Genomic DNA, 13,082 nt, shown 5'->3' with positions numbered 1-13,082 from the left:
GGCGGTCCGTGCATTTTCTCGTAGCGCCTTCAAATCATCAATCTAACCCTAAAAAAAACTATTTTATGGCTATAAAACCTCTACTGCAGCTACAGCTGTGACACATAAAAAATCATTAATAATAACCACATACAATTGAATTATTATTTAGGAATATAGCCATATTTTACTCACCAAAAATCATTTTTAACTGTACACAATATCCTGTTGGCAACACGTCATCTGTCTTCCTGGCGAACAGCGAAATGGGATTAAAACAGTGTTTTGTGCTGTTTGGATTTATTTCTCAAAAACAATGGCTCCGGTTTGTGACTCAGTGAGGATCGATTTATCAAATTGAGTAACCGTGGGTACAGTGGGAACTTAATTCCAATTAGTGAGGCAACCTACCCTATAATAGCGTGCCAGAAGGATTAAAAACTGGTAAACATAAAACATCATATCCAATGTAGCAGTTAAATAAACGGGACAGCACATCTGTCCAAAATTAGGCAATTGCTATAATTACATGTTCGTATAGAGTGCTTCTTCAACTCAGACATGAAAAGACGGCTGAGAGTGAAAGTGGGAGTTGAAATTCGGAGGGATTGAGAAGAGGAGAAAGAAAAGCTGAGCTGTGCAACTCCTTGAACCGGATTAAGAAGCAAACCAGATGCATGGCAGCTAAAGCCCCATGGGGGGAAAGAATAGGTGGGTGGATGGGCAGGTGGGGGGGTGCATGTAGCAGCACGTCATCTTTCAACAAGGTCATCGAGAAGATCAGAAGACAGTAAAGCATCAATCACAGCTAATCTTTTAACGATACCACAACTGAACCTTTTAAGCCTGGAAGGCCCCTCTTTCAGGTGCATGCAAATTTCAAAATACAGTGGTACCTCGACATACGAGTGGCCCGACATACGAACAATTCGAGATACGAGTAAAATTTCGGGCAAATATTTATCTTGAGATACGAGACAAATTTTGATTTATGAGCAGACAGCGGACGCGGGATGCTTCTCATAAGAACATCATGGCCACTGTCCCTCTCCCCGCAACTCCCACGTGTAATGTCTCTGGTCGCAACCCCCTTTTTGTAATGTCTCTGCGAGGACTGGGCGGAGAGTTGCATTTTTTCAGTGTTTTTTTCCCATTAGTCAGTGCAAATGGCGTATATACTACTTCTCGTTGGCAAGTGGTCGTGCGTTATCCTATTGTGAGGACATTTGTGTGCATCATTTTGGGAATATTTTGAAGGTAATACAAACTGAAACAACCCTTGATATTGACTGAAAGTCAGTGTGGAGGCGGGGCAAAAAGAGCCAACCCGGGAAAAGAAAGGTATCAAAATGTCAAACAAAATTAGAATTAAGTTTAGTGTTGGGTTCGATAAACTTATTTTTGAGTGTGTCTGCATTGTAATCCAAGTTCATTTAAATTTGTCTATGTTATGTTACGATTGTGTTGCCGTGCAACCCCCCCCCCCCCCCACCCAACCCCCCATCGGTCTCTCTCCTCCCCCTTCGAAGTCCTTATAATTTTAATACCATTAAACACATTTTAGTATACTATTAAACCACTAGTGATTTGTTACTTTGTTAATAGATGGCGAATTAGAACAAATAAAACATTTTGTCCAATCCAATATCCTGTTTTGGGTGTTTTTTCAGAGGGTTGGAACAAATTAATTTGTTTTTAGTTCATTTCAATGGAAAACGTTCGTTTGAGTCACGAGAAAATCGACATAGCTCAGTCCCTGAACGAATTAAGCTCGTATCTCGAGGTACCACTGTACACGATTCCTTGAGTTGACAAATATCAACCAGAGCAAATAAACTGGTAAAAATTTAACATGGTGGTTCTGGATGACAGCAACATTCATTTGGGAGGAGCACTTCCTTAATACTATGGGCTTAACTTTAATTTACAACAACAACCACAAAAAAACACCGACAAACTTAAGAGGTATTCAAGGAAAACAAACAGGTGGATTATAGTGAAGAAACCTCTACAGATAGTTATCATCACCAGAACCCGGCCAAATGTTTTAATGTGAAATTCGACGAGCGTAGATAAGAGCTTTGACAAAAACAACATGTACGACTAACGGGGCGCTTTCTTATTCTATCTCTTGAGTACAGATGGGACAGTGTTGTGGCTAGCTCAAAGTGTTAAGCAAGTATATCTCTGGAGAGATACCAGGGAATTCTGAAGGGGGATGGAGCAACCTTCCCATGCCTTGTGAGTACCAAAACAAAAGCCGGAATACGAGAGAGTAGTTGGAAAAATCTTAAAAGTCTCAAATGTTCCAGTTTCTGGCAAATCCTAGCCAACCAGATCAATTTTATACACAGAAAGATTTAAACTGCACTGGACTACTACTAAATGCAGACCCCATTGGGACCTTCAAGAGGTCACTGTTGTCAGGGATACACCAAAGCCTGTCAGCTGTTATTGACAAACAGGAGTGTGTGGGGCGGGGGGGGGGGGTCACGACTATACGGTCTGGTACTATTAAGGTCAGCCACCACATACCCTCCCTCACCCAACCCTGGACCCTCTGTGGGTTGTCTTTAAAAGCAATAAAAAGGACAATCTGTCTTTTGTTTGGGACAAAGACAGTGAGCTAGTCACTTAGCAAAACAACACTGCAAGGTAAAAGACTTCCACCACCTAATGTGTGCATTATACCAGCACCATTGTTTCAGTTCCTAGAAGTTTCCGCATGTTAATTCCAAACCTGAATCAGAACTGAAGGTGCAACTTTGCCTTGTTGGTCGAAAGAAAGCCATTTTCATTCCCCGTTTTGCATGCTGGCATTGCTCAGCTTTTGGGAGGAAATAGATGACAAGAGTGGAGGAGTGTATCTAGGTTGGGCTATTTGCCCACTTTAACTGAGAACAAGGGGAGGGGTATTCCCATGAAGAAAGACAAAGGAGGTTCAGCAAGCAGCTGTCAGGAGATGCCTGGCTAGTTTATTCAATCAGGGTATTAGATTGATCCTGTCTGACTGCCTGATTAATGGCACTATCAACACTTGCTTGTTGTGTGTGCTCGCCAACACCGGCGACCTCGGCCGGTTGGTTGGTTGAGCCGGGGATGTCCAGATGTTTGCATTAGTCTAATGTTTAACTTTCATAGCTCAAAGTCTGCTTTTAGAAAAATACTCAGTCTGAACAAGGAATTCCGACTGCAACGACAAAACCGCTTGAATATGTGGAAAACCTCCAAATAGCACATTTTATTACCTGAACCATCTACTTACGCGCAACACATTCGTAACCCAAATGACACTAAAGCAGCTGAACCGGTTCCTGAAAAGAGCCAACGGCGCGTCTTGAATTTACTTTCATGAGAGACAATAACCTGCCATTGTATCAGTAAGGACAAATTCCATATGCACTCAAACCTCACTTTGAAAACGACTCCGATGTTGTTTACAAATAAAGACATTGCTAGCGCATTGGATTTTAGATGACAACAAAAATGTTTTACCTGTGACAGAGACGATCATGGGGGCCTCAAGCGGCCTGTCGTTATCCAGGGCCTTGTTCAGCCGCAGGTCCCCCGTGTCTTCGTTCAGCAGCAGAAGATTGAGCTCGTTTCCAGACACGAAGACGTACTTTAACCTATCAGACACATCCGGATCGTGAGCGGGTACCCTTCCGATTATTCCAGACGGAAAACTGTTGGATTTGTTTGTGACATAGTTGTTAAAAATAATATCAAAGTCTTTCAGCTCAGGCAGATTGTCATTCAGATCCACGAGGCGGATGTGGACGGTGGCCCGGCTCACAAGTGGTGCCGAGGTGGCCTGTACCACGATGACATACTCGGTTTTGGCCTCGTAGTCGAGTTCAATGAGGGAAACAAGGTCGCCGTTGAAAATGTCCAGCTCAAAAATCTGCGGGAAATTCCCTTCAACAATTTGATACATAATCTGAGCATTCGTGCCGTCGTCCGGATCGGTCGCTGTGATCCGGGCCACAACGGACCCGACCGGACTGTTTTCATCCACATCGATGAAAAGCTCATCCTTTTCAAACACCGGAGCATTGTCATTTATGTCCTGGACTACAACATGTATGGGGATCACGGCTTTTAAAGGCGGAACTCCTCTGTCGATAGCAAAGGCCTTGAGTTCGTAGATGGGAACATTCTCCCGATCCAGTTTGCGAGCGGTTCTGATGATCCCAGAATACGGCTCAATAAAGAAGTCCCCGTCTCCATCATCACCGCCCTGGAAGGTGTAGCTCAGTCTGCCGTTTGAGCCGGAATCTCTATCCGAAGCGGAGATCTGGAGTACGCTGGTGTAGACAGGCGCGTCTTCAAACACGCTGCCCTGATACATGTCCCGGAGGAACTGAGGCGCGTTATCGTTGGCGTCCAGGATGACGATCTCCACGTAGGTGGTGTCGGACTTTTGCGGGATGCCGTTGTCTTTGGCGATGATGGCCAAAGTGAAAGAAGCTTGGTCTTCGTAGTCGATTTCCATTTGGGTTGTGATGGTGCCAGTATCGGGGTCGATTTTGAACTGAGGAACGCTATCCTCTATAATGTACGTGATGCGCGAGTTTTCTCCCGTGTCCTCATCCGTCGCAATGATGGTGACCACGCTGGAACCCACTGGTTGTTCCTCACTGAGCATCACCTGGGAGTTGGCACTTTGGAAGACCGGCCGATGCGTGTTGGCGTCGGTGACATTAATAAACACCTGTGCTGCGTCCGCTCGGGTTCCATCGCTGGCGGTGACCGTGAGAACGTATTGACGTTCCTGTTTGTAGTCCAGAGGGAGAGCGAGAGTGACGAGACCGCCGCCGCTCTGGCTGGTGATGGCAAAGCGATTCCTGGTATTCCCGCTGGAGATCTGATAGGTCACCACGCTGTTGACGTCGCGGTCGTGAGCGGTCACCGTCAGCACGCTGGTCCCCACGACGGCGTCCTCGTTAATCTTCAGCGAATAGACTTTCTCGGTAAAGGTGGGCACGTTGTCGTTGACGTCGAGCACAGTGATGCTGACGCCAGCTGAGGAAGACATCACGGGAACGCCGTGATCCCTCGCCTCCACCCCGAAGCTGTAGAACTCAGTAGTTTCTCGGTCCAACTCTTCATTGACTGTAATCCACCCGGTGCTGTTGTTGATGGTGAAAGGAAAACCGGGAACGGTGTCGGTCAACCGGTATTCCAGTCGGGAGTTTTCCCCAGAATCGCTGTCAATCGCTTGAATGTGGATGACAGAATAGCCGATGGCGACATTCTCCAACACGGTCGCCTGGAAAGGTGTACTGACAAACATGGGGGCGTTGTCGTTCACGTCCACCACTTGGATGACCACCATTCCGGTGCCGTTGATCAGCGGGGGTCTGCCACCGTCCTGCGCTTTGATCCTCAGATTATACTCCCGAATCATCTCGTAGTCCAGAGGATTTATAACGTCAATCACACCAGTAGGCGAATGAATGTAGAACTGCCCTTTAACATTGCCGCTGATGATGCTATAGTGAACTTTAGCGTTGTTCCCCTCGTCTTTGTCCGTCGCTTCCACTTGGATGACTTTGGTGTTGATGGCCACCTTCTCCAGGACCTGAACGACATACCTCTTTTCTTTGAATTGAGGGTAGTTGTCGTTTTCATCCTCCACAGAGATGTAGACGGTGGCGGTGGCCCGGCGGGGACACGGCTCTTTGCCCTGGTCGTCGGCCTCGACCGTCAACCGGTACTGAGCCCGGGTCTCCCTGTCGGGCCGCTCTCGTATCCTCACCAGGCCGTTGCGTGGATCGATCTCAAAGACGGAGTTGACGCCATCGTCATTGACTATTTTATAGATCATATTAGCATTGGCGTGGGCATCTCCATCGGTGGCACGGATAGTCATCACTTCAAACCCCACTTCTACATTCTCCCGAATACTAACTCGATACTCGGATTGCTCAAATACAGGGGTGTGATCGTTGGTGTCGCTCACAGTCACGGTCAGGTAGGAAGTGGCGTACCTTCTTGGTGTGCCGTTATCACTGACAGTCACTTTAAAAACATGCGTGTCTTTGACTTCTCGGTCCAAAGCCTGAATGGTTGTGATGCCACCCGTCTGAGGGTCAATGGTGAAAAAGTCATTGGACCGACTGTCAAACAAAGCTTCCATGCTGTACTCCAGCCTCCCTGCTTCGCCGTCGTCTGGGTCGGTGGCTTTGAGGGTGATGACCTGCGTCCCGGCCGGCTCGTTTTCAGGCACCGACACTTGGTAGTTGGGGAGCTGGAACATTGGGGAAGCGTTCACCTGTCGCTTACCTCTTCGGGCGGATCTGCTGGGGGTTTCCGCAACGTCCCCCCCTGCGGATCCAGAGTGCAACGTGAACCTCAAGTTGAGACTGTCACCTTCGGACCTCCGCACGGTACATTCTAAATCCACTTCAGGCTGTTTTCTCATGCTCTCCGGACACAATTCATTGGCTAGAAACAAAGCTCCGCGGCTGAGCTGCGCGGCGACATGCTCTCCAATACACATGGTGTCCAAGAAAGTAGCCTGCCTTATGAAATAAGGTAAAAGTTCTGTTGCATTAAAAAGAAGACCTCCTAAATGGATGCAAGAAGTATTCTCCACTTTGAAACGGTGCTTAATGTGAATATCAGGCTTGACTTGAGAAGTCTTTCTCCTGTATTTGATAAAACAGTCCTGTCCGTGGACATATACGTTGAAATGTGTCAGAATGACATCTTGAGAAGTCAATGAGGTGCTCCTAAAATACACTTGCGCTGGATTCCACACCACGCGCGCGCAATCCACAGTCGTGTCCAGTGTGATAACTCCACTATTCTTCCCCACTTGGAAAAAACTCCACATGGATTCTGGAGATAGAGCCCTGTCCACTTTGTACGTCCAGCCCGGTCCTAGGGACAAGTTGGCCAAGAAGCTCCCTGCTTGTAAAGAATCCTTCAGGTGGATGTCCAAGCCCACCGAATGCGGCGCGTTGAGGAGGACGTAAACCCAAATCCACGCGCTCCACAGAATCATGCTCAGAAACATCACCAACCCTCTTTAGAATTCCAGTAAAACAAACAAAAAAAGTATCATCCGAGGCAGCTCTCCCACTCCCAGTGTCGCGTTCGACTTGTATCCTTCATTTTGGAAGTTTTAACTTGGGAAAATACTCTGCATATCCATGATGTCAGGAGGGAGCTCCACAGTGCGCACTCAAGCCTACACGTCTTTTTAAATGACTACAAAATGGCTCCGCTGCTCTCCTCCTCCAAAACCACCTCCTCCTGCTGAGGAGTACATTTGCATAAACCTGCTGAGATCCCCAGTAGGACGCTTTCAGAAGGGGGGGGTCTTTACCACCCCCCGTTTTTTTTCTCTTTTCATGGAGATTCGGAAGTGGCCCGAACCGGGTGACCAATCCATTGTTATGACAATAAGGTGAAATCCAAATGCCCTTTAAAGAGTTTTGCTGCTTTTCGAACAGTAATAGCGTAAAAAAAGTTATTAAAAGTTCATTATACTATTTGGTGAGTTGCAAAACATTATAAAAGTACATTTGTTGTTCAGAGGGTTTAATTTTATCCGATTAAAAAAGTGGAATATTCGAGCGAGCGTCAACGCCTGACTCCAATTTGGGGTTATTTTGTGTGACACTACTACCTTGTGGCCAAAAACTGCAAATCGTTCTTAATAACATGTTCCTTTAAATGTATATTTTAATGAAAAACAACCATACAAATAATAAAAGAAACTGTGACAAAATGAACAAAAATACAAACTTAACATAGTACAGTGGTACCTCGAGATACGAGCTTAATTTGTTCCGGGAATGAGCTCGTATGTCGATATTCTCGTAACTCGAACGAACGTTTCCCATTGAAATGAACTAAACACCAATTAATTTGTTCTAACCCTCTGAAAAAAGACCAAAAACAGGATATTGGATTGGAAAAAACTGTTTTATTTCTTCTAATTCACCATCTATTAACAAAGTAACACATAACTAGTGGTTTAATATTACTAAAATGTGTTTAATAGTACTAAAATGATATGGATTTCGAAGGGGGGATAGCGAGAGAGAGGGGGGCTTTTTGCATGGCAACCCGCTCGTAACATAACATAAACAAATTTAAATGAACTTGGATTACGATGCAGACACACTCAAAAATAATTTTAATCTAACCTAACACTAAACTTAATTCTAATTTTGTTTGACATTATCTCGAGATAATTAATTGCTCAAAATTTTACTCGTATCTCGAATTACTCGTATGTCGGGGTGCTCATATGTCGAGGTACCACTGTAGACGCACACCGACACGTAAAATACTCGCACACAGACGGACAATAACACGGGGTTTGAATACACAGACAGGTGTTGATGACAATCACAAACACCTGGGTCACACAAGGGAAGGAGAGCCAAATCACGGAGACACAACACACAAGTCAGCTGGGATTAGCTCCAGCACCCCCTGTGACCCTTGTGAGGATAATGCGGTTAAGAAAAAGAATGAATGAATGAATAAATAAAAACATCATGGCGCTACAAACCCATGATATTGAGATCATTTGACACATTAAACTCATTATTTCGCACTTCCATTTTTGAACGTTACCTTTTTATCTGTATTGTAATACAAAAATATATCAAAAACTAATATGCTCATTTCAACACATCCTGAATTGAAAAATTTAACACAATTGAATGTAAAATATGTCACATTCAAGATCACTTAGAAATAAAAGTGTTCACATTTGCATAGTATTCATTCATGCAAAACGGGCAATAAAGGAGAGACTAAAATTAAAAAGGTATTTTTTATCCCTGATTAAAACAAAATGATTTTTTTTTTCATTTCTTTTGGGGCAGAAAATTGGTTGTGAAATTTCTCATTGAAGTATTCAGTTTAGCAAATCCCATCTACCTGCCATGTTGCGCTTCTCATCAGGTCATCTAACCGGTTCTGGCTTGTCTTTTTTAAGCTGAGCGGCTGCTGAACATTCCCGACCACGTTGGATGGTGAAGTCACTTGGTCCCAACTGGATGATCTTCCCACTTCCCAGGCACTCATCACCCTTGTAGAGCACTGCGAACTGAGGGCGTGAAAAGCTTTTAGACAATGTAAAAAGGACACAAAGTTGGATTAATTCCCTACCTGTCCTGGAGTTAAAGCTCTGACCGAATGCACGAGTGAGATCCACACCGAACCGTCCATGTTGAGAGTCACAGTGCAGGGAGCTGAAAGGCCCCCAAAATAATATGTTGACTGAGGATACATGAAAAAATTTCGCGGAAAGCACTCTTGCTGCTAGGACTCAGCACTGAAGGAAACATTTTTCAATTCTATATCCTGTTTTTGGTGTTTTTTCAGAGGTTTTGGAACAAATAAATTTGTTTTTAGTTCATTTCAATGGGAGACGTTTGTTTGAGTTACAAGAAAATTGACATACGAGCTCAGTCCCGGAACGCATTAAGCTCGTATCTCGAGGTACCACTGTATAACAAGGGTGTCAGACTCGGGTTGGTTCGCGGCCCGCTTTAACTTGATTTCATGTGGGCCGGACCATTTTAGATATAATATTTAGATATATATTTTTAATAAATGGATTAAAAGCCGTGAATATTCAGTTTTTTATAGATCTAAAACAATGTTTATTTTAGCTTTTTTATATATATTTTTAGATGTTACAAAATTATTTTTGAACTAAAAACACTTGATTAAAAATTTACAATTATTGATTTAAAAGGCGGAAAATTGGGAAATTTAATATACATCTATACTCTTCATTTTAATTTGATCCTAAAACAGAAAGTCGGTACTCATGATTGACTTTCCCGGGCCACACAAAATGATGCGACGGGCCAGATTTGGCCCCCGGGCCGCCACTTTGACACAGGTTCTGTATAACATTGAAACATGAAATGCACGCACTTAGTGGCATCTGGTGGATGAATCGGAAATGACACTCCATCATCTTTTTCTGTGCCAATTCTGGCGGCGGTTCCTCAGAGATCCAATGGAAGCGGTCCGTCCGCAGAGTGTCGCGGAAAAGCGACGAGTGGTTTGTTGATGGAGCCTGTTGGCCAAAGACCTCCGTGAGAATTCGCTGAGGAAAATAGTCAATTTTGTTCTAACGGTCAAACAAAGAACCTTACCACAAGGACGTCACCTGAATTGATATCCTTGTCCACAACAAACCAGGCATCCCTTTGACCTCCAATCCGTGCCCTTTGGCCCAATGTTAGAGTGAACCACCCTGGACAGAGAGGTAAAAAAATTGAGAAATTAATCATTTAATCCAGTGAAAGAAGAAATGGAAACAGCGCCCATCCTGGTGCAAAGAGTGTCAACGGACCCCTTGAATATGGGTGAGTGGGGCGTGTTTAAGTGTGTGCTAGTTAGTTTTCACTCACAGGCCCTTACGGTTGACAATAAATGCAAATCATCTTCCGTTTGTTTTATGTATACAGTGGTACCTCGACATACGAGTGGCCCGACATACAAGCAATTCGAGATACGAGTCAAATTTCTGGCAAATATTTATCTTGAGATACGAGACACATTTTGACATACGAGCAGACAGCGGACGAGAGATGCTGCGCATAAGAACATCATGGCCACTGGCTCTCTCCCCGCAACTCCCTCGTGTAATGTCTCTGGTCGCAACTCCCTCTTTGTAACGTCTCTGCGAGCACTGGGCGGAGCGTTGCATTTTTTCAGTGGTTTTTTTTCCCGATAGTCAGTGCGAATGGCGAGGCAATTGTTAATACGAGAGTTATATATACTACTCGTTGGCATGTGGTCGTGAATTATCCTATTGTGAGGACATTTGTGTGCATCATTTTCTGAATATTTAGAAGGGAATACAAAAGCAAACTACCATCGATAGGTTGCATCTGAAACTCAGGGTGGAGGCGGGGCAAACAGAGCCAACCCGGGAGAAGGTATCAAAATTTAAAACAAAATTAGAATTAAATTTAGTGTAAGGTTAGATTACATTTATTTTTGAGTGTGTCTGCATCGTAATCCAAGTTCATTTAAATTTGTTTGTTTTGTTACGAGCGAGTTGCCGTGCAAAAAGTCTCCCCCCTCCCCGTCCCTCTCTCTCTACACTTTGCGAAATCCATCCAATTTTAATAATATTAAACACATTTTAGTACTATTAAACCACTAGTTATTTGTGACTTTGTTAATAGATGGCGAATTAGAACAAATAAAACATTTTTTCTAATCCAATATCCTGTTTTTGGTGTTTTTTCCAGAGGGTTGGAACGAATGCATTTGTTTTTAGTTCATTTCTATCGGAAACGTTCGTTTGAGTTACGAGAAAATCGACATACGAGCTCAGTCCCGGCACGCATTAAGCTCATACCTCGAGGTACCACTGTACTCACCTTTAACTCAACCATGTCCCTGTTACTCCCTAAGTTCCACCCTTGATATAAACCCCATTTGCTGTTTACATACCTTTATGTTTTCCCATTACAGTCCCATCCTCAATGGACACAAAGTTACCCGGTTTAGGCTTGAGGTACTAGAATGGAGAAGACATTTGGTAAATGAAATGTGGACACAAAACCTACAATGCAATTTACCTCCAAGATAAAGTTTTCAAAGTTTCTCTCTCCAATGAAGCAGATGCCCATGCTCTGAAATAACAAAATGTTAGCAAACGCACTAAAGTAGCACCTTCACTTATTTCAAGGTACCTCTTTCTTTTTCAGCACATGGTGAAAGCCCGCCTCTGTGGCTATCTTTTTCACAAAATCTTTTGTCAGGCCAGCAAGGGGGAACGTGGTCTGCCGCAGTGCATCCTGGGAGATCTGGCTGAGGAAGAAGGTCTGATCTTTGGCGAGATCGGCCCCTTTGTACAGCCGCACCGCTGGGTGGTGGATTGTGAGTGAGGAAAACAAAAATAATAATAAAAATTTAAATAAATAAAAAATCTGTATAAAATTGCAGAGCGAAGGCTACACATACGGTTTCGGATGTCAAATCGATTTCTGAAGAGCACAAAGGGGGCACTTTTGGGGGTCTGCTGGAAAACTTCTTCATCCTCCTGGGATGTTCTCGCATAGTGCCCGGTTGCCATTGCGTCAGCACCTGCAAAATAGTCCAAAAATGTCACAGTGTTTAAAGAAAAATGACGAAATTAGACATTAGTGTTGCACCAATACAATTCCAATCCAATATCCTGTTTTGGGTGTTTTTTCAGAGGGTTGGAACGAATTAATTTGTTTTTAGTTCATTTCAGTGGGAAACGTTTGTTTGAGTTAGGAGAATATTGACATACAAGCTCAGTCCCGGAACGAATCAAGCTCGTATCTCGAGGTACCACTGTACAAAGTTTTTATGGGGAAAAAAAATACATTTTTAAAAATTAGATTTATACATCTGCTGGCAATCATTTTAGGGTGTCTCGCACCTACTGCCCATAGTTAGCTGAGATCACCTCCAGCACCCCCGCGACCCTTGGTATCGGGGCATAACGACAAAACATACCTAGAGTTAAGACTGCGTACTTATGAAAATGGTTGAATTTAATATGTTTGTTGCAGAGAATATCCGGATTAGGTGTCCTTCCTTTCTCGTACTCCCTTAACAGATAACTGAAAAAGCGCAGAAAATTGCCTTTTGGTAAGAAGTCAAACGAGTTTATCAGACAAACGTGGTGGTTTTGTGTACCTGAAAACTTCGTGCCAGTATTCTTTAACATATGACACTTGATGGAAGGGGATGTCCAGCATCTTGCAAACTTTAAAAGCATCATCACAATCTTTTTCTGCGATGCAAACTCCACTTTCATCCAGGGAATCCCAGTTCTTCATGAAAACGCCGGTCACATTATATCCTAAAATTAGAATCTTAATATGCAGCATGCTCATTGTTATCATATGACAGGTTAGTATGGTGAAAGTGTTCCTAATAAAGTGGCTTCGCCGTCACAATGTGAGTGCGATTTATACCTCGTTTTTTCAGCAACAAAGCCGCAACTGAGCTGTCAACACCACCCGACATGGCACACACGACGTGTCTAATTACACCCATTTCTTCAAATAATTAAGATGGCGAAAAAACTACGTTGATTTTAACATTTATCGAGTGTTATTGAGCAGGTC

At 43.8% G+C, this 13,082-nt stretch overlaps 2 protein-coding genes across 7 annotated transcripts in view; both read right to left on the bottom strand.

Annotated features, from left to right (window-relative positions):
- The window catches only part of celsr1a (cadherin EGF LAG seven-pass G-type receptor 1a), a 54,073-nt gene extending 46,901 nt beyond the window's left edge, over nucleotides 1-7,172 (bottom strand). For all 4 annotated transcript variants that reach the window (XM_077593553.1, XM_077593556.1, XM_077593554.1 and 1 more), the window contains exon 1: nucleotides 3,475-7,172. In XM_077593553.1, the coding sequence (XP_077449679.1) occupies nucleotides 3,475-7,003 (3,529 nt within the window). In that variant the 5' untranslated portion in view covers nucleotides 7,004-7,172. The remainder of the gene's footprint in view (nucleotides 1-3,474) is intronic.
- trmu (tRNA 5-methylaminomethyl-2-thiouridylate methyltransferase) lies at nucleotides 3,475-13,077 on the bottom strand. Of its 3 annotated transcripts, XM_077593559.1 has the most exons (12): nucleotides 12,930-13,077; nucleotides 12,649-12,814; nucleotides 12,466-12,572; nucleotides 11,944-12,066; nucleotides 11,673-11,845; nucleotides 11,559-11,612; nucleotides 11,431-11,497; nucleotides 10,119-10,219; nucleotides 9,895-10,039; nucleotides 9,118-9,200; nucleotides 8,887-9,055; nucleotides 3,475-3,608 (listed from the first exon to the last, which is right to left on the bottom strand). In XM_077593559.1, the coding sequence occupies exons 1-11, from the start codon at nucleotides 13,009-13,011 to the stop codon at nucleotides 8,912-8,914; spliced, it is 1,245 nt and encodes a 414-aa protein (XP_077449685.1). In that variant the 5' UTR covers nucleotides 13,012-13,077; the 3' UTR covers nucleotides 3,475-3,608; nucleotides 8,887-8,911. The 3 variants fall into 3 exon arrangements, with proteins under 3 accessions (XP_077449685.1, XP_077449684.1, XP_077449686.1); XM_077593558.1 differs by lacking the exon at nucleotides 3,475-3,608 and having other exon boundaries at nucleotides 7,657-9,055; XM_077593560.1 differs by lacking the exon at nucleotides 3,475-3,608 and having other exon boundaries at nucleotides 7,657-9,055; nucleotides 12,649-12,827; nucleotides 12,930-13,076.
- Nucleotides 13,078-13,082: the final 5 nt, after the last annotated feature.

Source organism: Stigmatopora argus, chromosome 23, assembly GCF_051989625.1.
Source record: "Stigmatopora argus isolate UIUO_Sarg chromosome 23, RoL_Sarg_1.0, whole genome shotgun sequence".
Lineage (NCBI taxonomy): Eukaryota > Metazoa > Chordata > Actinopteri > Syngnathiformes > Syngnathidae > Stigmatopora > Stigmatopora argus.
Note: the sequence above shows the minus strand (reverse complement) of the source record. Positions and strands in the feature narration are given on the sequence as shown.